This window comes from Venturia canescens, chromosome 10 (assembly GCF_019457755.1).
Source record: "Venturia canescens isolate UGA chromosome 10, ASM1945775v1, whole genome shotgun sequence".
In the NCBI taxonomy this organism is placed as follows: domain Eukaryota; kingdom Metazoa; phylum Arthropoda; class Insecta; order Hymenoptera; family Ichneumonidae; genus Venturia; species Venturia canescens.
Genome location: NC_057430.1, coordinates 9495882 through 9521093, shown reverse-complemented (window position 1 = coordinate 9521093; position 25212 = coordinate 9495882). Strand labels below are relative to the sequence as shown.

Genomic DNA, 25212 nt, shown 5'->3' with positions numbered 1-25212 from the left:
ATTTGTTTTGTTTACACAATAATTTCTATCGATCGCAGATCGCCACCGCGTACAAACATACTTTTTTATTTCCGGTTTTTTCATAGCCGCCAAAGGACCAAAGGAACGAAATAATCAACACGCATAGACAACGTAGTTGTTTTAAAAAATGGATACGGTTCGAGCGCAACTACAACTGTGGCTCTACGGCGTACATTTGTGTGTTCATATATCTACATATATGTATAGGATTTCCCGGATTCAAAAGTCGACAATGTACACGTGATTCTGGACTAAATTTCGAGTCGAGAAGTTTATTTGCATTTTTAATGAAATTTCAAATTTCCTACAAAAAAACTCTTCGCAGCAACTTTAAATCTACAGTATTTTCATAATGAAAAAAACATTGAAAAAGATATGGAAATTGTCGGATGGGCAGTAATTTTCGAATATTCGCGTTGTTCTCTCGACTAAACTATTGAAGATAGGAATATTCGATCTCAAGCTTTTATACTGAAAATTTGTTGCTCAACAACTTCGGTCCCATGAATTATTACTCCATTTCGGAGCGCGTGGACGATAGAAGCGAAGGAAATTAAAAACTTTGTTAACTTGGATAATCATCTTGGGAGGATTTCAATGAATAAATATTAGACTTGGCTATTCGAAACTCAGGCAGAAGTTAAGTTTTCATTGTCGATTCATTAGCCGGGGGATTAAATACATCATATAAAATAATTTCGACCGTACCCGAGCACTCCACAAACGCGTTTAGCTTCGTGTGTCGAATTCAAGTGTTTTCGGTTCCCGTTCGCATTTTGATTCTCCTCTTTATTGGCAAATTACTTTCCTTTCTTTTTTAGCTGTTTGTTTTAAATAATTTTTTCAAAAATCCTTAGTCCTTAATTCGTTCAGTTCGCAATCGTATTGTCTATGTTTACAGACGTTACAACAATATTTGTCATTAAGGCAATTTGAGTTTCGAAGCAGGTACATTAGACGGATGCGACAAAATCTCACCGTTCGCAATCATCTCCGTTATTTAGTTTGTTCTTCGTCATATTTTTATCTTGTTTTCGTCAAAATCGTGTACTGAATTTTTGAGTAAATTTTCATGTTGCTTAATGCATACTCGCTCAGGTGGAAAATGTCTTTTAATCTCTCAATCGAATGTTTTTTTATTCGTTTGCTTTCTTCTCACTTTCGTCAATGGAACAAGGCACTCTCGTACCGATTCGATATTAGCGCAGTCACGTGATTGGAAATTTTAGAAATTTGCTGATGAAATTTATAGACCCAAAGAACAATTTACCGTTCTACGATTGTGACATTCTAATAGTCACGGGAAACGGCGGGGCACTCGGGCAATTCAACTATTCTTCTTAACTCCTAATCTTCTCATTCTCTCTCAGCTCTATATTTATTCAAAATTATTGAATTTCACATTGCATAGTTTTCATTCGATCATCCGAACTAAACTCTACAACATTTCATTACGCGCTATCAAACCTTTTTGTATAATAATTGCATGTATCAGAAGAAAGACCTTTTTCTCCTTCGTTTCGTTGAACTTTAATTTTTTATCATTTTTTCGTTCCTTTAGAATATGCGTGAGAGCAAGAGGGTTGAGAAAGGGCGGCATAATCGTATAAATACTATCATTGGAATGAGTAAGTGCGAATATTTATCTCGACGATCGAGATCCTCTGGAAGATTTCATACTAATGTATGTATATATATATATGTGTGTGTGTATGTGTGTAGGATTATTTTTATGAGATGCACGACACGACAATTATATTTGTACAAATAATGAGCACGATGAACATCTTATACGGCATTAATTTTTGTCTCTATCAGAGGAACGCTATTGTCAAGAAATAGTTAAACGTTCAAGAGACTCTCGAATCTAAATCAACGCATTCTCATTCCTTTTTTCCCCCCAAGTACCAACAGAATCACTAGTCAAATGAAGGAGAAAAGATGGAAAATTAATAGAAGTATTTTCGTTGAAATTATTCACTCATTTCTCTTGACATTATTTTTTATTCTGAGAAATTATCAAAAAATTGATAGTATCATTAGTGTCACAACATTGACTTCTAGTTATTCGATAACTATTTTCAGGTCTTTCCGTCGTTGCAATTTTAATTCCAAATCGTTTTGCGTACGATAATACGTGGACTAGTTTCACTAATAAATTGTTAAATCAAGTCGATCAATTATAAATCAGTTTCACGATTGTCTATCGAAGGTTTGATCGCATCATGTTTCTTGATTGAAAAAATGACTGTTAGGCCACACGTTTCCGTTGAAAGTTTTTATCTCCAAAATTCAATAAAGTTAAGAATAAAAAAATGAGAACAAATGAACCCTCATTCGACTCGGGTAATTCGTTGTTAACTTGAGCTTCCGTTAATCAGAAGAAAACAGGAAAAATTCACTACTTGAGTATGCCTAACACGATCCACATTCACAAAAATTCATTTTATACATAGTTATAAATAAAGACGAAATTACACGACTATGCTGAGATAGTGAGGTGTGGCGGAGAAGTCATAATTTTCTCTCTCAAAATGAATAGTTACTTCATTGACGGAACGTACATTCGAAGGCTCGAAACAGCCGAAAAAATCTTGATTTTCATTTCATTTTGTTTCAATAAATTTGTATACGCTTTTTATTCGTTGATTTTTTTTACGTAAATCGGCTTTTACTTCGAACTTCCATCACACGAAAGTGTTCGTTCTGGATCGAAAATTTCTCCCGCATTCGTTAGAGTATTGTAACGCCGTTCATCAATCGATATTGATAAATTTAATATTACCAATACTAATAATTTTTATAATTGTACAAACGAAGATTTCTACGTGCAAAATATACGCGCGTACTACACGTACGAATAAATTATGTACAAATCTATTTGTCACTAATGACAAATACGAGGCTTTCTTGATTATTATTATTATTATTATTATTATTATTATTAACGGATCGATTTTTCTCCACTTTCGCATTTACCACTATGTGTTTTTGCTATTCTTTCTATATACAACTTACAAAGTGAACCTTAAGACTTAAGGAGGGCCGCGTGTTTTGTTTGCCTATCGCACATCTTCTTTCCTTTTTTCTTTACTGACGTTTTTAACGTCTGTTATACTTTGCTCTCGAATCTTTTCACACTCTTAGGCGTTGTTGTTGTTACTGTCGATCCTGTTGTTTGCGGAGCTATTGTTATCTCACTAAGCTCGTCCGTTTCTGATTGTCCTGATGTGTCCGATGCATCTGCCATACCGTTGCGCTGGAATTGACAGAACCCGATCATTTCCAAGCTCGCTAACACTCTTTCAATTCAGGCAATACTTATTTACCAGTAAATTTTTAGAATATTTCAACTTTTCAAAGATTTTGAAAGTATATTTGAGTAGAGTATTTAAAATAAACCTTAAAATTATTGAATTTTTAGAATGTATAGTAGAAGTAATAATTGTTAAATGAAAGATTATCGTTAATCATTTAACCATTCAAGTTTCAATGGAATTCATTTATTTTTGTAAGAATAATTCTCATTTTCTATCGTTCTCATTTGCAATTTTTTAGCAACGAAATCGAGTTGTTAAAAAGTATTTTGAGGAATTCAAGCCTTCAATACATTTCAAAATTACCTTGTGTGAATGATGAATATTTCGTAACGTTCGTTGGACCTCTGGATTGCTCTCGAGCGTGGACGACTGACTCGAAGGTGGATGTGAATATTCCGATGTGTTTTCCTCATCAGAAACCAGAGCACCGTCCATTCGTATTGAAATTTGTTTAAATCTTCGCAAACGACTTCCTGGGGCAATGGATCTTCTTGCGATACTGCATATTTGAAATTTTAATCATGAAGTTAATAATTACGTTGATTGCTCATTAAGTATGATTCTTGAAATATCGTCAATCATTTTAAGTAAAAAAAAACTTGATGAAAAAAGTTTTTTCTCAACACGATCAAATACCTTCTACGTCTGAGCGAATATTTCTTGGTGAACACAGGATCTTCCCGTTCCTCGTCGGACCAGCTTTCCTCGCAGGGCTCGTCGTCGTCGTCATCGTCATCACCATCTCCGTCATCCTCGTCGACGCTGTTTTTTCCAATAATTCTACTAGTGACTTCCTCGATTCCTGACAACGAGTCTATCGTTTCGGAACAACGTCCTATTCTTATGTCAGTCTCATCCCCACCAACCACAACCCCGTTCACAAGAATAGTACCAAATTGCCCGGATAGTTTGCCCAGATCTTCCTTCATTGTTGTACTGTAACTGAAAAGTCAACGGATTTACAATTTGAGAAAACCACCAAAGTTCACGTATAGAAACCGCTTTGGTGTACTTTGTAATTTGTTTCTTTTTCTTTCGATGAATATGTTTTTATGAAGAATTACGAGATACCTGTGCGAGATTTCATAAAAAAAACTCATACGGATTTAAATGAATTTTAAGGTATGAGTAGTAATACTGGAAAACAAGATTCTGGACAAAAGTACAGCTCTGAAGTTCGAGTTTCCCTGTGAGATATACGTGACAAAAATTACCTGTGCGTAGTAATGAGATCATCACAGTTGCCATTATCAACAGGTGAAATAAGTCGGTTGGCATTCAAAATTTCGCTAACTTTACGACCGAGAGTTTCGAGATGATCATCGTCACTGCAATCCTTGAGTCTCTCGTTGCCGTTCGACTGATTTTCAGTATTATGACTTGGTTCCGGACTAGAGCAGCCTCCGGCTTCGTTCCGAAGATCGTAATTCGTTTCAGGCAACGTCGAATTACCGTTCATAGACTCGGCGATTGACTCAATGTAAGATTGTTGCTCGAGTGGCGAATCCAAATTGTACTCATTTCCCCCGAACGTTTCCGTTCGCGAATTTCTACACGAATCTGTTTCTGCTATACTCGTTATGTCCGTTTGGGTTTCATGGTCTATGTAACGTAATGAGAGTTCCGCGCTCTGAAAATCACCAAGTCATTGCAGTCAAAGAATTGAAATTTGAAATTTGTCGATCTTTTGTCAATAGTAATGGAGCATGAAATGCGTTTCTAACCTTTCTTTCGCGATGCGGACTCGACCTAGGACTGGAGCTGACACCGCAGCCAGAGCCAACCCTGCGATGTCTGTATTTTTTCTGCTTGAAACTATTATTAGGAGCTACGACAACGGTCTCAGGTTGATTGGAATTGTTCAACTGCGTGTAGAGAGTCGCTTTGACAGGACTTTGAGGAGAATCGATCGGTGAAGAGGGCGTCGTAGGGGTTGACGAGCTCGAAAGTTTTACCGTCGCGTTTCGTCTTCTCTGCATTCTTTCTTGTGCCTTCAACAGCGGATGGACCAGACGTTTCTTGTACTGTTTGTAACCCGATTGCTGTTCTCGTCTACAAAAATGAAAAAAAAAACGTTGAAAATATACTTTTTTGTTTGAGGGACTTGAAATTTTTCTTCAGTAGTTTCATTTTAGTTCGTATATTTTTGTAAAAAAATGTTTCCTCAAATTTCTAGCCCAGTTTAAACTCACTTCACAACGTCGCGCTCTCGCTGTTCTAGTTGCAACAGAACCGCACTCAATTCGAGATAAAGATCATTCGTTTTGTCCAGCTTCCGCTGATAGTGTTCTCTGATGTCCTGAGCATGCCTGAGTTCGTCCTCGCGTCGACGTATCAAATCAGCCTCAAAACGTGGACTGCTCGACGTATTGGTTTGCATTTGCCTCATTCGTTCTCGTATTTCTTCTTTCCACGTTTGCTAAGTAAAAAAATAAAATTTATAAATCGCGTTTTTGCGGAATTTTTTATTCACCAATTGGAATGACGAGTGGCATGATTTTTTTTTTGACTTTTCATCTGTCAAGTTTTTTTTTATAATCTTTGCTTTTCAACTGAATGAGAGACCAGTCGAAAATGGCTTACCTGAGTTTTGAAATATTCGTCAGGTTCGGTGGAGAGAACTTTGACAGCAATGATATTAAGATGAGATTCAATGAGCCCGAAAGATGGTCTTTTTCGAGGCTCGGCTTTCCAGCATAGTTCGATGAGATAGCCAAAGCCTTCGGGCCAGCTCGCGGGTATCGGTAAGTGAAGGGAATTGTTACCGACTCCCCATATTATCGCTGATGAGTCAACGTCCTTGTAGGGTATCTCGCCGCTCAGTAATTCCCACAACACGACACCGTACGACCTTGACATTCGAGTAATCAAATTGCAGCAATTATTTCAGGGATAGCGCATTTTTTCTGCTGCTTAACATTCCTCGATAATTGAGGCCTTACCAAATGTCGACTTTTTCGGAGCACGGCTCGTTCCGTATTATTTCCGGAGCCATCCAAGCCACGGTCCCGGCGAATGTCATTCGTGTGCTAATCTCGTTCCACTCTCGAGACGTGCCGAAATCACTTATTTTCACAACTTCGTCGCGACCGATTAAAACGCTGAAAAATACGTTCGGTCAATTGTATTAATCGCTCTAAATTGTTTGACGATCATTGCGATCGAAATGAGACCGAAATAAAGCGTTTGTCGACGAGAATTTTCCTGACGACGCTGAAGTTTGCAACGTTGGAGTTGAACGAAATGAACGAAAAAAATATTTATAATTCGTTATTTTTTTATTTCGCGAATTATTGATGCGGCTTGAAAAATAACGAATTGGAAATTGGGCAGGGAACAAAATTGGAGATTTACTGGAACTATTTGAGAGTTTTTTAAAATTATTTCGTTGGACTGCAACGTTGGAAACTTCAGCGTCATTTTTCCTGCACAGGACAGCTCATTTTCATTGCAAAGAACGAATCATCGAAATTCGTTCTCTCTCTCCCCCCGAACATTGTTCCTTTACTGCTTACTTTGGACTCTTGAGATCTCGGTGGATAATTTTGTGTGCATGAAGATAACTCATTCCAGCTGCTATCTGCTTGGACCAAGAGACGAGACGCGCAGGTGGAATCGGTTCTCCAGCTCTGAGCAGGTCGTAGAGTGGTCCGTATGGACAAAACTCCATAATGACACAGTAGCACGGGGCTTGGGTGCAAACTCCTCTGTGAAAAAAGCGAACGAAGCGTTACCACGGAGGACGGAAAATGGTGAGAAATGTTGGCTCTTTATTCAACGATAAAAAAAGCTTTCGATGATGAAAGCTGCTGGAAATGAGCGTGCTTTTCTTACTTGAATCTCACGACGTTCGGATGGTTGAGCTTTCGCAAGTGTCTTATATCGGTCTCTCTCGGTTCTCGTACTTTTTTCACAGCCACTATCTCCTTGTTGAGCATCCCACTGAAAACTGCGCCCTGTGCACCTGACCCGAGCCACTGGAGTTCATTGATTGTCTCGAAGGGTATCTCCCAGTCGTTGGCTGCAGACGAGACACGTTTTAATAACGAAAGAAACCGTAGCAGTTGGACGGATTCGCCGAAATCGCGATTCCTCGAATTCGCCGCCTCTACATGTTCACTAAGAATTACGTAGAATCGCGTTCAAACGATAAGACTGACGAAATTATTCAAATTCGTACGAGTTAATAAGAAAAATGTAAATTCCAAATTTACTTTTGCCTAAAAATAAAAGCGATCGCTCGACTTCGGTATAATAAAAAAGTGAATAATTTAAAAAAATGTTTATTTGAGTCGAACGCGAACCGGAACTTTCGCTCTTTCGAGCACCCTCATCGATAATTCGTGGCTCGATAATGGAATTCAGCGCAGCGATTGCATCATGCCCCGGTCGAATGAGAGCCGGTCAACTCACATTGGTTTCCTTTGATTTTTTCATTAGCCGTTGCCTTGTAGAGCATCGTCCACACGGGTCGCATGCACCCGAGAATGCCTTCGACCCAGCTGGACTTCTGAGCTTCCAGGGGCCCCGAGCCGGGCCCGCACTTCGTTGCGGTGTCGCTCGAATTCGTGTTGCTCTCAGATTCGCTACGAGTGTTCGTCACTCTCGGGATTTGTCCGAGCTGGTTGTCCCTGGCGCAGCTGACCGCTGGACCGACGGCGATGCCACCCAATTGGCCTAACTCTTCTTGAATGCATAGCATACTGCGAACAAAGAACGATTCCACGTTATTTTATTTCGAAGACGTAAAACTCGGGGTAAAATCTTGGCGAATGAAAAAAAAAAAACAAAAAAATTTAATTTACTTCACGATTCTTCGAAAATTCCTGCACACTTTTTACTTTTCTCTCATTTTCGAAACGATGACGCTGAAGTTTCCAACGTTGGAGTCCAACGAAATGATCTAAAAAAACTCTCAAATAATTCCAGTAAATCTCCAATTTTGTTCCCTGCCGAATTTCCAATTCGTAATTTTTTAAGCAACATCAATAATAAAATAATGAATTATAAATTTTTCTTTCGTTCATTTCGTTGAACTCCAACGTTGCAAACTTCAGCGTCGTCCGAAATGATCGTTGGCACCTCATTGGAGCGGGTGGGGTTCAATTATGTCGAATAACTGAATTTTAGAACGGTCGATATTTCGAAATTTTAAAAGTTGTCATATCAGTTTGGAGAAAAATAAGTAATTCGAAATTCTTATTCCCGATCGACTATTCACCAGATTGCGCGTTTAATCAAAAATTCCTTCTTTGAATTCGTATTTACCCGAAAATATATATTTCAATAGTTTTCAATTTTAACAGGCCATCCGAATGTCAAAAGTTCATATATTTTCGAATTCAAAATGAAGAGTAATTGTTTTACAGACAGACCAGAATATAGAGTAGGAAAAAATCGAAAGTGAATTTTTCGAGCCTATAAAACTTAGATATGCAGAATAGCGATAGCTCGAAAAGGCGAAAGTCAAAATGGCGATGTTTAAAATTGGAGATCACCGGTTTGAGTAAGTGAGTGAGTGAGACGCGTGTATTTGGAGCTCCGCTGCATTTCTTTATTTTGATCGATCGACTTTCTAACGCTTCGCTATTTTGACCGTTCGACTTTTTGGTGTTTCAGTATTTCAACCTGAGTAATATTTGGTCTTTCGTTATTATATTTTCAAAATTGTGAATTTTCACAGTATCGCTGACCGTAGTAATTTATGAATCGAAAGAGTGATAGTCGAATTTTCGTAAAATCGATATTTTAGTCATCGTCCTATGGGCGATTGTTACATTCTATTTTCGATGTAAACGTTCTTCGAACCCTGCAGTTTCTGCTTTATTTATTTTCGGCATTCAAAGCTCTAGTCGAATCTATCCGTCTCCATATTATCATTCGAAGTTTATAAATTCGAGATTTTAGCTGTTCGAAATTTTAGTCATTCCAACATTTGATCCCCACCCATTGGAGCATAATAATCATTTTTTTCGAGTTACATGTCATTGGAAATGGAAAATAACAAAGGAGAAAAAAGTCTCGAATCTAAAAACAGATTGGACGGAATAAAAAATTAGAAAAAGGGGTATAAGTTGATGAAACGTCATGAATGTTTTCCGAATAGCTAGAGGCACGTCGTTGTGTTATTGAAATTGATATAGATTAAAGAAAGAAAAGTGTACAGAAAATTCGAGTGGCGAGCACGGTCCGGAGCGGAGGAAACGTGCGTTATCTTTGCCGCATTCCATTGAAAGTTGGAAGCTTCTCATGTTTTTTATTTTCATCACGTACATATTAATGTCTCTGTCGGGTCGTTTCGTTCGCGCGCGGCATGTGTATTCTCGCGACGGCGATGATATTTCGTTGTTTTTGTTCTCACCTCGTAGCTACTTTGGCCGGGGATGACGGAGCAGGTGCGATTTCCTCGTCGTATGTTTTTCTAATGAAAAATCGCGTGAGACCCATTTTGCCGGAGCGAACATACGGAATTTTGGTCAGCGAGTTAACGAGCCAATTTTTGTATCTTAACGCTCTTTATTTATCTCCCGTTCGTTCGTTATCGTTCTATTGAGCGAGTGTCCATCGTATGGAGACACGGGAAACAATGGAAACGTGCGATAAACCTGATTTTCACACAGAGCACTCCACCGATTTCGCTAACCAAGCCACTGTGCAAGTTTTCTCTCTGACGTTAACGTCTCTCGTACGTTTTAGCACTCTTCTTTCCTTTACTATCTTCGAGCATCCGCATCACTCTCTCCTTCTTATTATACGCCGTTTCGGTGTCCTTGCCCCAAATAATTAACGACGTAATGACTATCATTTCTCGATCAACATTTCTTTGCCCACGATCGATTCACAGATTTTTATTCCTTTTCTCACCGACACTCCGATCGACACTCGCATTTTTACCTCAAATAACTCGACTTACTAACCAACACAAACCCAAACAAAACCATTCGCACAAACACCCACACCAACCGACTACTTTTCCACCCACATTCCAACACTTTATCTCTACGTGTACGTGAGCACGATGTCAGTTGAATACTACGACGCGCGCGCGAACGTTCTATATCAACACGCGCTCTCACGTACGTCACATCGCTCGTGAGCCGCGAGCTTCGCAGAGCCATTGAAAAAGTCGAGGATACGAGATGGGCGAATCTACGTTTTCGTTTCGAAGCGTCTCGCACGCTGGGAGAGAGCCTCGAGCATCGTGCTCTTTTCGTTACTCGATCATCCATTGGATGGCGCGGTATCGAGTCCGTTTTTGAGCATTAGTTTCGATTATTGACGCTTTTTATTTTACTCTCTTCCGCACTGGGAATCATCGCTCATGTTAGTTTACGAAACTCCGTACGCCGCTCACTCTTGAACTTTTGCTTCGCCTCAAGGTCGATTGATGGAAAAAATCGTTCGTTAATCTTTCTCCTCAATTTTGAGTTATCTGATCGCAGTATTTTTGAAAAGTTTTCAGTCCCTCGAAAACCGTTCTATTTCATTTCTATTCGGAGACACGAATTAGAGTGGAATTTGATATTGAATCCCGTCGATCGGTCCCTGGCAGCTTACTTTCATTTGGTTTTCTTGCAGTTTTACTTAAAAGTTTTCGTGTCTTTTTGTTTCTAAACACTTCGATAATATTGGCCGACAATATTTTTTTGTTAAATCAATGAAACGAACGCTGGCTCATGGACATGAAACGCGCAGGCTCGAGACGAAGTGCCTAAATTGGTTTTGCGCACGTTAGTTTACAAAGACGAGCGCAGGTGGAACTTTCGTGTTGTTGTTTACTCGGAATCGAAACGCAGCCGCGAGGACGTTCATTAGACAACGAAAGTTGTTTTTTTATTTCTCGAAAACATTTTTCTGAAGCTCTTTTGTGAAGCTTGTAAAAACTCGATTTTATTTGGGGAATGTGCAGATTTGGGGTTAGACACACGAACGTACTTCGACTAAAATTTTTATCGCCGCTAGGAGTCTAGTGGTTTTATTTCGTCCTCCTACTTGTTTTGCGCTCAAAATTTATTCGGTCGCATTCCTTCGTATACCAGAGGGAACCTTTGGAAATTCGAAACTCCAAATATTTGTCTCTCTTTTGTTCCCCACACGACTGTCTTCTCGCATAGCAGCTCGTGAACGCCCGGCCACGAGCGTATTTTGCATTATAATAAAAACGAACTCTTACCCGTTGGTAAATATGTGGGTCTCCGGTTGCGAAGCCGACAATATCATTTGGTTTACGACGACGCGTGTTGTCGCCGATGCAACCGAAGATGAGCCGCAGGTTTCTTGCCCCTCGAACTTGTAATTCTCCCCATGAGGAAGGCTCACCTCCGTGTCGGCTGGAGTGCGCATTTTTTCGGGCTAACCAACGGGAGCGACTGCAACACAATAAAAGTAAATTTCATTTATTAATTAAGTATCTGAATTTTCAAATATCATCGATTCATCGATAAATCTCGAACAAGGCTTTTTTTTATTGAATTTCTTCAAATTTGAACGGAAAATTGTGACATTTCTCGTGCTCGAATGAGTCTGTAGGTTTTTGCGTGTCCAATACATTAGTTTTAACGAAATTTACGGAAGCTCTTTATTTTCATTTTGCATCGAATAATCGATGTAAATGTAAAATAAGTCGAATGGTCTTTGAATGGTTGAAAATTTAAATCCAAGAGTGAAGGAAATCGCCCAATTTGTAGTTCTTTGGCAGCTTGTGTCTTGGACGTTGGATTTTTTTTTTACTTTCCGTTACTGAATCGCCTGAATTTTGGTACCTCAGTATAATAATAAATAATCAATGGACGAGTAGCAATCGACCAATCAGATTAATCGAACTTCGATAATTCAGACGGAGAGGCTCAATGAGCAAAAATTACTGTTATGCAGCAATAGAAATTGGAGACAATCTCGAATGTTCAGAAATTTTTGCAGCAATAAAAATCAAATTCCTGACAATTTGCAGACGATTTTATGACATTTCGTCAAACTTTTATTCTTCACCGCCAAAATTACCGAACAACAAAGCTTTTTCGGCGTTCCCACACCTGTGACGACAATCTTTACTTTTTTAAGGGGCTCGCCCCGTGTGGCAGCCGAAAGTTTGTGGTTCTTTCGCGATTTTTTTGCGGCCGGAAGAAAATCAACTTTTGAAATTTGAAGAGTTTATTTATCGGTAATTCAACTCTATGATAGAATTTTTTAGTTCTGAGATCTCGAGTAGATTCGGTGTGAAACTACTCCCCACTTTTGGTCTCCACGATTGAGATAAAAAAGTCAAAGAGCGTTTTGATTTGTAAAGCAGTGGCTATCGCCTGAACTAAGGTCATACACAGAAATATTAAAAATTGGAGGATTTTTGCGCTTTGAAAGGGTTTTGAAGATTGAAATTTTGTGTGTTCCCTTGATGCATGCGATTTACGGGGATCGGTCGGTAAAAAAATCACTAAATGTACTTCTCACTCGATTATATTTGTTTTTCCATTGAATTTATACATCTTTGAATGAAAAATTGTTGGAATTTGTCCTCTAGAATCTAGTCGACTCCTCCCCGAAAATAACGAAAATTCTGCTGCGGGGCGACGGGTTATTAGATACGCGTGGTCTTTCCACACGCATATTCACAGGGAAAATACAGAGCTATACATAGTCCGAGATGGAATGTCGATACAAATTCACACGTGCGTGTGCGTGGAACGGGTTCGCGGGTTGGAATGTTGGCCTCGTGGATGGTCTAGTAAGAAGTAAGGTATGTTGCCTAACGAAACCCTCATTTTTTCGGTGCCTTTTTTCACCGATATTTTTTCCGTCTCATCTCGAAATTTCTACGCCGATGAGAGAGCGATATTTCAATCGTTTTATTGCGGTCAGAACCCTTCGATTGGCAAATGATTTTGAAACCAAAGTTCCACCTAAAGTATAGAGAATCAGGAAGGAAGATAAATTCAAAAGTTCGTACGACGCTGAAGTTTGCAACGTTGGAGTTCAACGTAATGAACGAAAAAAAAATTTATAATTCATTATTTTATTATTTTACGAATGATTGATGTTGCTTAAAAAATTACGAATTGGAAATTCGGCAGGGAACAAAATTGGAGATTTACTGGAATTATTTGAGAGTTTTTTTAGATCATTTCGTTGGACTCCAACGTTGGAAACTTCAGCGTCATAAGTTCGTCGCAGCTTTGTGATAAATAATTTGCAGAGTAAAACTTCATATGCTCATTTTCCTTTCTGCACCAACGATATATTTTTCGAAAACTTTAAAAGACGAAACTTACTTTAAAGTAATAATTTTGATATTTTAGAAATAAGTCGGTAGAGAATCAACATTTTTATACAATTTTATTATAAAAAAAACGTTTGAAGAGTTCGTTTTGACCAGTTGACGAGTTGATGTCACGCTGTCAGTTTTGTTTACAAATTTTATAGCTTACGAAGTGAGTTTACTGTCCAAAGTAGTATTGCAGTGGAGGAAAATGAAAAGATGAACGATAATAAAGTTTGTCGAGATAAAAATGATCTTTTTGGAAAAACTGACAAAAAAACGTGGCGAAACAAATGAACGACAAAATATGACAAAAAGGAAGAACTGACGTCACACGTCAACGCACATTGAATTCAGCGTTGCCAAACGTAACCAATCCATTTGTCGTGTAATCCGAATGATTTATCATCACATATTTTTTAATATTTCTCTCGATTTTCAACGGTAAAGTTAAAAAAACTAAAATACGTACGTATTTTTGAATATCCACGAAATACAAGGATCGATTTTTTTTGCGAAATCTCGCGGATACAACTAATGAAAAAATTCAATAACTTTTCGTGTGGTGCTGGGGTGATAAGTGTCAGAGAAAATTCGATATTCAATATCTAATTTGCTGCTAAACTCCATGGCAATACTAGCCTCCAAATTTTGCAAATCTATCCAGTCCGTATTCATTTTAGCCTAAAAAAATATCGCGTAATCTTCAACAGCGAGTATTCACCCATCCACCTTAACGATGTATGGTACAAAAGTCTAAATAATTAGAAATTGATCAAATTTGGTGATCATGTTCTTCAACATCTAGTGCGAAAATACAATTTTTTTCAAAATTTTCTTCTACCTAGTTATCGAGTAATTACGCATTAAAGCAGATTTCTTATGCCCGGAATGTATACCTATATATATGGAAACGCTATGTTTATACACGTGAACTTTTTAGTGATCAATTACTCGATAACTGTACAGAAGAAAAATCTTAAAAAATTAGTATTGTCAAATGTGGCACTAAAGAATATGTTGACCAAATTTTATAAAATTCTTATCATTTTGAAATTTTTTATGTTTTTAGCATGGTTTAGCATGGCAACATTGTAAGCCTGTACCAAATATCCTTAAGGAGGGTGGCTAGTGACGATACAAGGTTGCCATGCTAAACCATGTTAAATACATTAAAAATTTCAAAATTATAAGAATTTAATAAAATTTGGTGAACATATTCTTTAGAGTTAAATTTGAGAATACAAATTTTTTAAGATTTTTCTTCTGTACAGTTACCGAGTAATTTATCACTGAAGTTGACGTGTATAAGCATAGCGTTTCCATATAAATTGCTATACATTACGAGCTTAAGAAATCTGCTTTAATGCGTAATTACTCGATAACTAAGCAGAAGAAAATTTTGAAAAAATTGTGTCTTCGCACTTGACGTTGAAGAACATTATCACCAAATTTGATAAATTTCTTATCATTTTGACGAATGTAGCCACCCTCCTTAAAAGAGAAAGATTAATCCGATTCTGATAAACTCGAAAAATTCTGTCATGATGCGTCGTTGCAAAAAAACGAAGTGAAAATTAATATGAAAGATAATTCGATTGGCACGTGATTTATGAAAAAGAAGAATCGAACGTGCTGATAAATGAGAAGAAAGTCAAAACGGGATAACGAGGATTAATTAGTCAGTGTGAATAATTCGATTTTATTTAGTATCAATTAGCAATGCAGATTCACCGGACACGTCGACTGGCTCGTTCACTACGTAAGAATCTTTCGAATTAGCACAGATTCTATCTCAAGAAAGCCATTGATTGAATCTATAATCTCGATGAAAAATCTCCTTTTGGTAAATGAGCCTTAAAATACGGGATTGTAATGACGCAATCGTAAAGGGGATTGTGAGGAAGGTAAATGAAGAACGGGGAGAAAAAGAGTAAAGAATGAGTGCCGAAGAGTTGAGTCACGATGGGAAGGTGCACGTTTCTGGGAGCAACACACCTTGAGGGGAAACTCGAGGAGCGTATTCCGGAGAGCTGTTCCTCAGCCACTGCCATGGCCGCGTTCGCCATCGATCGAATTCCCCCTCTCTCAGCCCTTCGAGCCACACATCCCCATTCACTTGCTACAAAACGAACCTTCCCCAGCCTTAGAGAGGGTGCACGGCGAGTTTCTCTCCTCGTCGCGTATACACCAATCGCGTACGTCACTGCTACGTACCAACTTCTCTATATGCGTCCATAAGACACGCGTCTCTGTATAGACGAAGGGAGCGCTTTCTTCACGTAAGACCAAAATGCGTCACTGCTCGTGCTCTCGTACTCAACCAACTGTTCCTCCGGGCTTTGCACATTCATTTTTCAAATGGAAACACAACTCGCAAGTTTTTATACGAACAAAATGAAGGATTTTTCAATTTCTCAATTTTCATGACTTCGTCATAATTGAAATAACTTTTTCGTTAAAAAAATTAGAGCCGCAGCGACAGTTTATCGTTTTTTCGATCGAGAAATAATAATCTTTCAATCGAAAATTTGATTTTACGTATTGAATTTGTGATTTAATTATTGATTGAATTTGAATTATTTGAGATTTGACAATTCAATAATATATTCAAACTTCCTACACTTGCATAAATCAACGAAATATTGCACGTTGTCGAGCCACAATCGTACTTTCTATCGTGATCTTTCATCTCGTCAAAGATTCGTCTTTAAGCCGTTCGCTGGTTTTCGATTTAAAATAATGGATAAATATTTCCCAGCGAACGGATTTTTGTGTAGAGAAATTAACTGCATGGCAATTCTGCTGGTTCTGACAGTTCTGAAAAAGAATCTCCGAGTGCAAAATTGGAGCTCTTCTGGGCTGATACTTATTCGATGTTTGAACTTCTGCTGATATTCCGTCGATTATTTTATTTCATCAAACAAACTCAAGAGTGTGATTGCACTTTTTTGCGGTGTTTAAGGAGGGTGGCTAGCGACGATACAATGTTGCCATGCTAAACCATGTAAAATACATTAAAAATTTCAAAATTATAAGAATTTAATAAAATTTGGTGAACATATTCTTTAGAGTTAAATTTGAAAATACAATTTTTTTAAGATTTTTCTTCTGTACAGTTATCGAGTAATTGATCACTAAAGTTCACGTGTATAAGCATAGCGTTTCCATATATATTGGTATACATTCAGGGCATAAGAAATCTGCTTTAATCCGTAATTACTCGATAACTAAGCAGAAGAAAATTTAAAAAAAAATTGTGTCTTCGCACTTGATGTTGAAGAACATTATCACCAAATTTGATCAATTTCTTATCAATTTGACGAACGTAGCCACCCTCCTTAAGGAAGATTATGCGTTACTTGTGATTCAAAAAAGCTTAAACCATATTACGGTTTCCATCATATTGAGATGGAATCTCAATAAAACCTAGAGACGAATGTTTTGGAGAAAAAAATACGAATTTTGTCCTACTACCTCAATGGAGTTTTCGGGGGGGGATGAAGCAAAAATCCATTCTTGCATTTTTTATCGTTTTATTACAACTTTTTTTACGGAAGATCACGCGTTACTTGTCATTCAAAAAAGCAATGAACTTTTTTGCTCTTTCGATGATCAAAGAAACGATGAAAATTTGTTCTAGCTAATGTTAAAATAATGTGTAACTTATTTGTTGAGATTGAGAAATTTTTAATATAATCATAGCAGCTAAAATACTTTCGTTGTAAAATCGTCAAGCAAAATGTGACAACAGTCATTTTCTATTCATATGCGTATGCATATCTATATTTTAAACCATCTGGCTCATGGTGTTGTCAAACCTTCCACTGTTTATGTCTTTACTACTCGTTTACCTCAAATAAGTGTTTTTCTGTTTCCATTCCCAAGTGATTTTCACCGATAACAAGGCTTTCTTAAGGCATCATTGATATCTAAAAATATTCTATTTAATTAAACTCAAATCGTCGCACAGGGAGTGCGCCTGCCATAAGGGCCTATGTGTGAGGCTTAAAAAAAATGTGACTTTCGTTAATTGTTTTCTCGACAACTATAGACACGGTAGATCCTATAATAATTCCGGGAATAGATGCACGGTGTATATTTCCAGGATATTTCCAAATTTCAACTGTTAAGGAAGTTGAGGCATTAGAAAGAAAATTATGTCATTGCTTTTAAACCGATTGCACCTTATAAAGTGAAGCGTAAAGAAAAATCAGTGTAAATTTTCACACAGTTTAGGAGCGTCGTTGCTGAGAAAAATCAATAACAATTTGGGCCAAACAACATGAAATCTTATGGAAGTCAAGACACACTCAGTGATATCTCCGTAAAAAATGATGCTAAAATACGAAATTTTTTTCGCAACATGAGCAAGGCTTGCCGAGTAATGTTAATTTTTTCAGATTTATTAGGAGATTTGCTGAGATTATTTTAATAATAATCCGTTTCCCGTGCAGTTTTTTGAGATTAGGATCGTCACCGTCCGTGTTTTCGACTGAACTTTCACCAGTTTTTCGTCTTTTTTTCCCGACTCTTCTTTAAAGTGTACGCAACGTTGCCAAACTGTAAACTGGCCTAACTTGAAAGGTACAGGTCATAACTTTTGGGTAAATAAATGTCTGTACGGCCTCAGCTCCCTTAAAGTTGGAATTTTCGTTTTGCATTAGATTCGCGTAAACTTCCTTAAGAGTCTTTGGAGGGCCGTAGGACTGACGGGAATTCGATGCACTTTGGGTGCATCTGTTGGTCGAAAAGGGTTGCGTGTGTCATTAAAATGTTCGATCGTAGATCGCTGAGCGGAGATTATGAAACATCGGGGTGGTATCTTGTCAGGCGAAATTTGGCATTTTTCAGGGCACGCCTGTTATTTGTGATGAATTACTTTGTTGCGATTTGGCCGAATGAATCGTCAGCTTTTTAATTTCTCACTAAAAATTTCGAAATTTATTTAAAATTGCAATAGTTTGAACTCAGTAAATCGCGCAAGACAATTCGATGAACTTTAGCAATTTTTTATCGAATCAATCGAATTCGTTGTCGGATTAAAAATGGAGTAAAAATATTGGAGCTCGACAGAGAACGTTGCACGACTCCAGGCATCGAAATCTCTCGAATCCACGTGCTACAGTAGTCGGTAATGGCGGTGAAAATGAGCATCGATCGAAGTGACTTTTCGATGGCGTTGACGTGAAAAATAGAAAGGAAATTGACCTCGCAACTTACCAAATTTCTTTTTTTTTTTTCAATACAAAAATACAACAAAAATGAAAGAATTCTCGCACCATCGATGGCCACCGGATTCAGCTAAATAGCTCCGCTCGTCCCAGATCTCGAGGCGCAATGGTGAAGAGTATTCGAGCATCCCTTTCATTGTTGTAGAAAAACACTTGTAGTGTAACCCAGAAATAAAAACGTAGTGTACGGGGTTGAACTCGTCTTTGTTAAACGCGCGTGTACCGGGACTCCGTTGCTGTCTAGGGACGCAGGTAGCCGCCGTCCCATTGGCGTAATCTTTGGTGGGCTCGATGCTTACAGTTAAAAAATCTTTTCCCTTGTAAACTATTTAAGAATAATTATACGAATGAAAAGATTTTTCAGACATATTGGACTGTGAACTGTTTCACTCGATTGCAGACTAATTGTTGGCTTGCTGTAGCAAAAATTCGTACAAAATCTCCAAAACAACCTGCTGACCGCTTCCTCTAAATCTTTTAGGACCTAAACTTGGTTTTATCGGCTTTGATCAGTCATAAATCAACTCACCGAAGCCTCGTTTCGTAACGTAAGAAAATAAGAAGCTTATAAATACAGTGGACAAATATGTGTGACGGATAAAGAAATTTTGATTGCCGAACAAAATTCCATCGAACTGGACAAAAAAAGTTGATTCATCTGCTGATTTGTTGAATGAATTAAATAATTTACGAATTTTATAATAATGTGGCTGAACCGACTATATTTTCGTGCAGCAACTGAATCGATTTAGTTCGACAAACAACATTTTGTTTGCAGTGTACAGAAAAGTTTGAATTTAAGGTATTTAGGATGACGGCTACGTGATTTTTGCACCAACGATATTTTTCGAAAATTTCAAAAGACGAAACTTACTTTAAAGTAATAATTTTGATATTTTAGAAATAAGTCGGTAGAGAATCAACATTTTTATACAATTTTATTATAAAAAAAACGTTTGAAGAGTTCATTTTGACCAGTTGACGAGTTGATGTCACGCTGTCAGTTTTGTTTACAAATTTTATAGCTTACGAAGTGAGTTTACTGTCCAAAGTGGTATTGCAGTGGAGGAAAATGAAAAGATGAACGATAATAAAGTTTGTCGAGATAAAAATGATCTTTTTGGAAAAACTGACAAAAAAACGTGGCGAAGCGAACGAACTACAAAGTATGACAAAAAGGAAGAACTGACGTCACACGTCAACGCACATTGAATTCAGCGTTGCCAAACGTGACCAATCCATTTGTCGTGTAATCCGAATGATTTCTCATCACATATTTTTCAATATTTCGGCCGATTTTCAACGGTAAAGTTAAAAACTAAAATACGTACGTATTTTTGAATATCCACGAAATACAAGGATCGATTTTTTTTGCGAAATCTCGCGGATACAACTAATGAAAAAATTCAATAACCTTTCGTGTGGTGCTGGGGTGATAAGTGTCAGAGAAAACTCGATATTCAATAACTAATTTGCTGCTAAACTCCATGGCAATACTAGCCTCCAAATTTTGCAAATCTATCCAGTCCGTATTAATTTTAGCCTAAAAGAGACGACGCTGAAGTTTGCAACGTTGGAGCCCAACGAAATGAACGAAAAAAAACATTTGTAATTCGCCAATTTTCCTTTTCACGAAGTATCGGTGTTGGTTGAAAAACAACAAATTGCAAATTCGGCAAGGGACGAAATTGGGGAATAACTGGAATAATTAGAGGGTTTTTAAAAATAACTTCGTTGGACTCCAACGTTGCAAACTTCAGCGTCATTAAAAAAGTATCGCGTAATCTTCAACAGCGAATATTCACCCGTCTACCTTAAAAAATAGTTCACGGAATATTTCAATCGATGAAATGAATTATAATTGCATCAGCCAGTCGCTGTTATATGAGCGAGATTCCATAATGCGAGCCACACAATGTGATAGATCGAGTGCAATAAGAAGAAAGGAGTTAAAATCTTTGTGCAAATTGGCGTGCACGTCCGAGTTGAAAAAATTGACCCTGCGAGAGTCACCTTTGCACTGTGTAAACCGTCGAGAAAAGAGAAAGAGCGAGCAAGCGAGAGAGAGAGAGAGAGAGAGAGAGAGAGAGAGAGAGAGAGAGAGAGAGAGAGAGAGAGTTGAGAATGAGAGGGTGGTAAAGCGAGATATCGATTAGCTCGAGCTAGGGCTGGCTGTTTCAGACACGAAGCAAGGGACGAACCCCGTAGTGGAGTTTGATAAAAATGCGAGAGCCAACTGTCATGGAGGGAGGGTTATAGAGTAAAGTGTTCATTTGCATGCATGTCTGGCGACTCATAGAAGGAAAATGCACAGGGCTATGGGTGGATATATTTTGCGGAGTGTTTGGAGTCCAAAGATAGCAGAAAAACGAGAGCGAGTCGCATTCGCGTTGCCGCTTCTCCGAGGACGGCGGCGCCCCCGTGACAGTTCAGTGCACTCCGGTGAGAGATTGGTGCTGCGCGATAAAAACGATAAAAACAAAAGCGAGAAAAGGATGATTGAGAGGGAAAAACGAGAATGAAGGGCGAAAAGAGAGAAACCCGCGCCGCAACCCCGACGCGTGTATAAATAGATGTGGAAACGGCACGGCAAAAGGAGTGAGCGAGGAGCAACAAGAAAAATGTACGGAAGGATGAAACGAGCGAATCTATAAATATATTCGTCGAGCGGACTGGAGCAGCGAGAAATGCGTGGGACGAGTTTCCCCCTCCAGGTCTCAGCCCCTCTCAGCACTTTCGACAAAAACATCCCCCCGTCTGCTATAATCATTGTACCTACGTAATTTATGTACGCTTCTCGCGCCGCATCGAGCGAGATAGGGCCCCGAAAGGGCGTTACGAAATTGATACGCGGTCGAGCAGAGTTTACGATCCTGCTCTTGCCAGCCATCGATTTATTTGCTTTCCCTTCGATGCCTTTTCGTATTTGCGTACTTTGTGAGGCAGACCACGTTGATTTCTGACCCAAACTTATATTTTACGTCTTCCGATGCTGGCTACGACGCTGAACTTTGCAACGTTCGAGTCCAACGGATTTAACGAAAATAAACATTTGCAATTGAGCAATTATTTATTTCGCGAAATCATTGGTGCACATTGAAAAACTACGAATTGCAAATTCGCCAGAGAACAAAATTGAATAATTACTCAAACTATTGGAGAATTTTTTTGCGTAATTTCGTTGGACTCCGACGTTGCAAGCTTCAACATCGCACGCTGGCTTAGCTCCCAATCTGCGCGAGCTCACTCGCCCATTTCCTTCTCTCCTTCATCTCAACGCCCCTATCTCACAGACGTTTATCCCGAGACTGGAAAACCGAAATTGGGGACCAAGACGGCCGAAATCTTAGCCGCGCTCCGAGTCTCGCTCTCCGTTCGAGTTTGTTTGCCATCTTCCACAGAAAATATCGATTCCGAAGAAATTGTGAGCTGCCACGAGTGAGATTTCATTCATTTCGAAAGCTCTGGCTCATCCTGCCTCCGTCTTTTCCACCGCAGGAGGCCTATTCGTGCTTCGAAAGGGCACGACAAAACGGTTTCTCTTTTTTATCTTTCCGTTGAACTTCTCTCTTTCAACTCCGCGCCATTATCCCCATCCTTTTTCTCTCTCCCACTCTCCTCCCGCTTTCCCGTTGTATTCTCAGTCGTTATGCTCCACCACCAATCCCAAATCTCCTTGTTTTTGTGCCCCGTGTGCTCACAGCTCCCTCGACTTCTCTCCTCCCGTCCGAGCGCTCGGCTCTCTCATATATAACTATATTTTCGCCCGTGTATATAGCAAGCAACGTTATGGGTTTGTATAGAGCCGGAGAAGACCTCGGAGAGGATGAGAGCACCGCTTCGACAGGATAAAGAGACGGAAAGAGAGAAAAAAACAGCGGAGGCTCGAGAAGAGAGATGTACAAAGTCTCTCGGTTTTTCGGAGCGGCTCTCTCGGCCAGGAACGTAACAACTTTTTCGGAGTACCCTTAAATTCCGTCTTCCACGTTCCAAAATATTCGATCGAAGGAGGACTTACGTTGGAATTCTTTACGAGTTGCGAAAACCATCGTTGTTTTTGGAGCGTTAACATTTTTCGTTGACTTCCAACGCGGGTTGCGCTCACGCGAAAAGCTGCGGGAAGTCGAATTCATTTGCTGCGTCAAAATTATCGTTTTTCGTCGTACCAAATGACGATGAGAATCCAATAAAAGAAACGCTAGTCTTTCTGGCTCCGAGCGACTGGGACCGAAACTCTCGATCTTGGGATATCTTGGGATATAATGAATTTACTTGCAACGAAGAGAAAAATGGAAAAAAATCGCTACCGGTATTCAGATTTTTGAACAGTTTATCCGTGAGAACGCTCTGAAATACGCGATGACGTAATAAATCGGCATATTCGCGTATATAAAAGTGCGGCAGGATTCGCCCTGGCTTTGTTTTACACTCTCGTTATTTTCGCTCAACACTTGGCGTCGAGCCGCTACCGCGTCTCTTGATTTAATATTTTTGTGTCAAAAATGACAAGTTTTCACCGGCTTAGGGCTATCGCTGTTTTGAAATTTTCGTCAAGATCGAAATCCAATCATAAAGCGTGCAAATTAAAAATTCGAACGAGTTAAACTCCGGTTTACTTTCGAGAGTGGAAATTTTCGAAAAGAGACGCTTCCGCTGCCGTTTTATTGCTCGATTTTCATCCACGATTCGTTGATAAAGAATTCTCTCCAGCTGCCGCACGCAGTCCGAAGGGTCAATGCAGCGACTGCTAATTAAGCGGCTGCATGCTCACCGGTCCATACGAAACGAAAAACCGCACGTATGCGCGAACGAAATAAAGCCTGATAAGCACACGCCACACAACGAAGCGTGTGCAACTCCGCAAAACGTTAGAACACGATAGGCTGTTCGTATGGAAGGCTTTCACTTTCGCGCACACCTTGCACAACTTCGGTGATCCTTGCAGAGCGCGACTGTACGCCAGGTCGATAAAACGTATATAAAGCGTTCAGAGACCGCGATGCCATTTTTTGCTCCTCGTTGTTGCTCGCATTAACCAAGTTTCGCAAAAATAAAAGACGAAACGGTTATCATGCACGGAGAAGAACGACGTTTGGGGATCTGGCCTCGAGAGGCCCGAAAAACGCTTTTTTTCGAGGACGAACGAAACGAGCACGATTTTACGATTTTTCCAAACTCTGTCTCGCTCGATTTCGCTAGCTCGCGTGCGTCGTTTCGTTTCCTTTGACACTCGCGATTCGAACGGCACTTTTTATGCGGCGGGGGCTTAAAAAATCTTCGAAAAATCCGTGTCAATAAGTTTACTATCGCATTATCAAATAGATAAAGCAGAAATGTTCTCGCCGCCGCGAGGATCGCCTTGAAAACGATTGCAAACACAAAATGGTCGATAAAAATAAGAAAATTACTCCGTATATGTGCCCGAGTAGTGAGGCTGCTCCAAGGACTCTCGTCCTTCAGGCTTTTCTCACCAGCGTCTCGAGGCCTTCCTCAATTAATAATCACGATTATAAAATAGCAAATACGTGAGAACAAGAACAAACCATTTTCAGCTCACCTCTTTATTCTTCGTGTTTATGCAGCTGGAGTACCGAACTTCAAGATTCAATTATCCTTTCATAACGCTCTCGAAATGCACTTGTTCATGCGATGAAAAAAAAGAAAATCACATACTTCACAGAACTGACACTTTTACGGCACTGTCAAAAATCTCACGTGTCGCGGACTCGTACGATCTTTTGAAAACCACAAAACGCGACTCGCGTTGAGCAAGTTTTTTCAATGAAACAAAACTCCTCGAAAGCTTTTAATTCTTCTTTACCGAGGCTAACTATGCTTCTCGATTGAATCGTGAAGAATATGAAATTTAATAGTCAACAGTTCGCGAAATAGAGAACCGTCGAGTTCTGACTTCCAAGCGATTTGCATCAGCACCCCGAAAGAAAGTGACTCAAACGTTCTTTCCCTCTGAACCAATCCGAATCTTTCGCTCTCTCAATTTCTGTTCATATTTCTTCCAATAACTGATGCACACTCGCAACCAACATACAAATACGCGGATTTTTTTGAGCGCGTGCTCAAAGTTGTACTGCACAAAATGGCGCGGGCGTCATCGTAACGTATCGTTGCTCGCAGCTAGTGCGAGCAGACCGTACTGCTTTTACCCGTGTCAGACGAGAACCTCAGCACCTCGAGTCTCCACCGCTCACTCTCTCTCTCTCGCTCTCTCCCTCTCATTCGATCGTCGTTTCTTCTTCGTTCCTCTTCCTCCAGTCCTTTTGCTCCCTCTTTCGAAGCATACGATATCTCTGCATGTGTATGTTTATTCGCTTTCTGGTCTCTCGTATTTCCCTCTGGATATAGCCGACACACCATTCGTGTGTGT

General features: G+C 39.2%; 2 protein-coding genes across 4 annotated transcripts in view; one reads left to right on the top strand and one right to left on the bottom strand.

Moving 5' to 3' along the window:
- Positions 1-2005: 2005 nt before the first annotated feature.
- Positions 2006-24977, bottom strand: wnd (wallenda). Of its 3 annotated transcripts, XM_043431018.1 has the most exons (13): positions 24385-24977; positions 11515-11710; positions 7755-8044; positions 7176-7362; positions 6857-7048; positions 6284-6442; positions 5925-6192; positions 5534-5760; positions 5066-5393; positions 4556-4971; positions 3978-4283; positions 3645-3840; positions 2006-3280 (listed from the first exon to the last, which is right to left on the bottom strand). In XM_043431018.1, the coding sequence occupies exons 2-13, from the start codon at positions 11682-11684 to the stop codon at positions 3134-3136; spliced, it is 2886 nt and encodes a 961-aa protein (XP_043286953.1). In that variant the 5' UTR covers positions 11685-11710; positions 24385-24977; the 3' UTR covers positions 2006-3133. The 3 variants fall into 3 exon arrangements, with proteins under 3 accessions (XP_043286953.1, XP_043286954.1, XP_043286955.1); XM_043431019.1 differs by lacking the exons at positions 11515-11710; positions 24385-24977 and adding an exon at positions 9703-10371; XM_043431020.1 differs by lacking the exons at positions 11515-11710; positions 24385-24977 and adding an exon at positions 8147-8211.
- Gmd (GDP-mannose 4,6 dehydratase) overlaps positions 12967-25212 on the top strand; it is a 32101-nt gene continuing 19855 nt past the window's right edge. Inside the window, exon 1 of the mRNA XM_043431028.1 lies at positions 12967-13074. Coding sequence (XP_043286963.1) covers positions 12982-13074 — 93 coding nt within the window. The 5' untranslated portion in view covers positions 12967-12981. The remainder of the gene's footprint in view (positions 13075-25212) is intronic.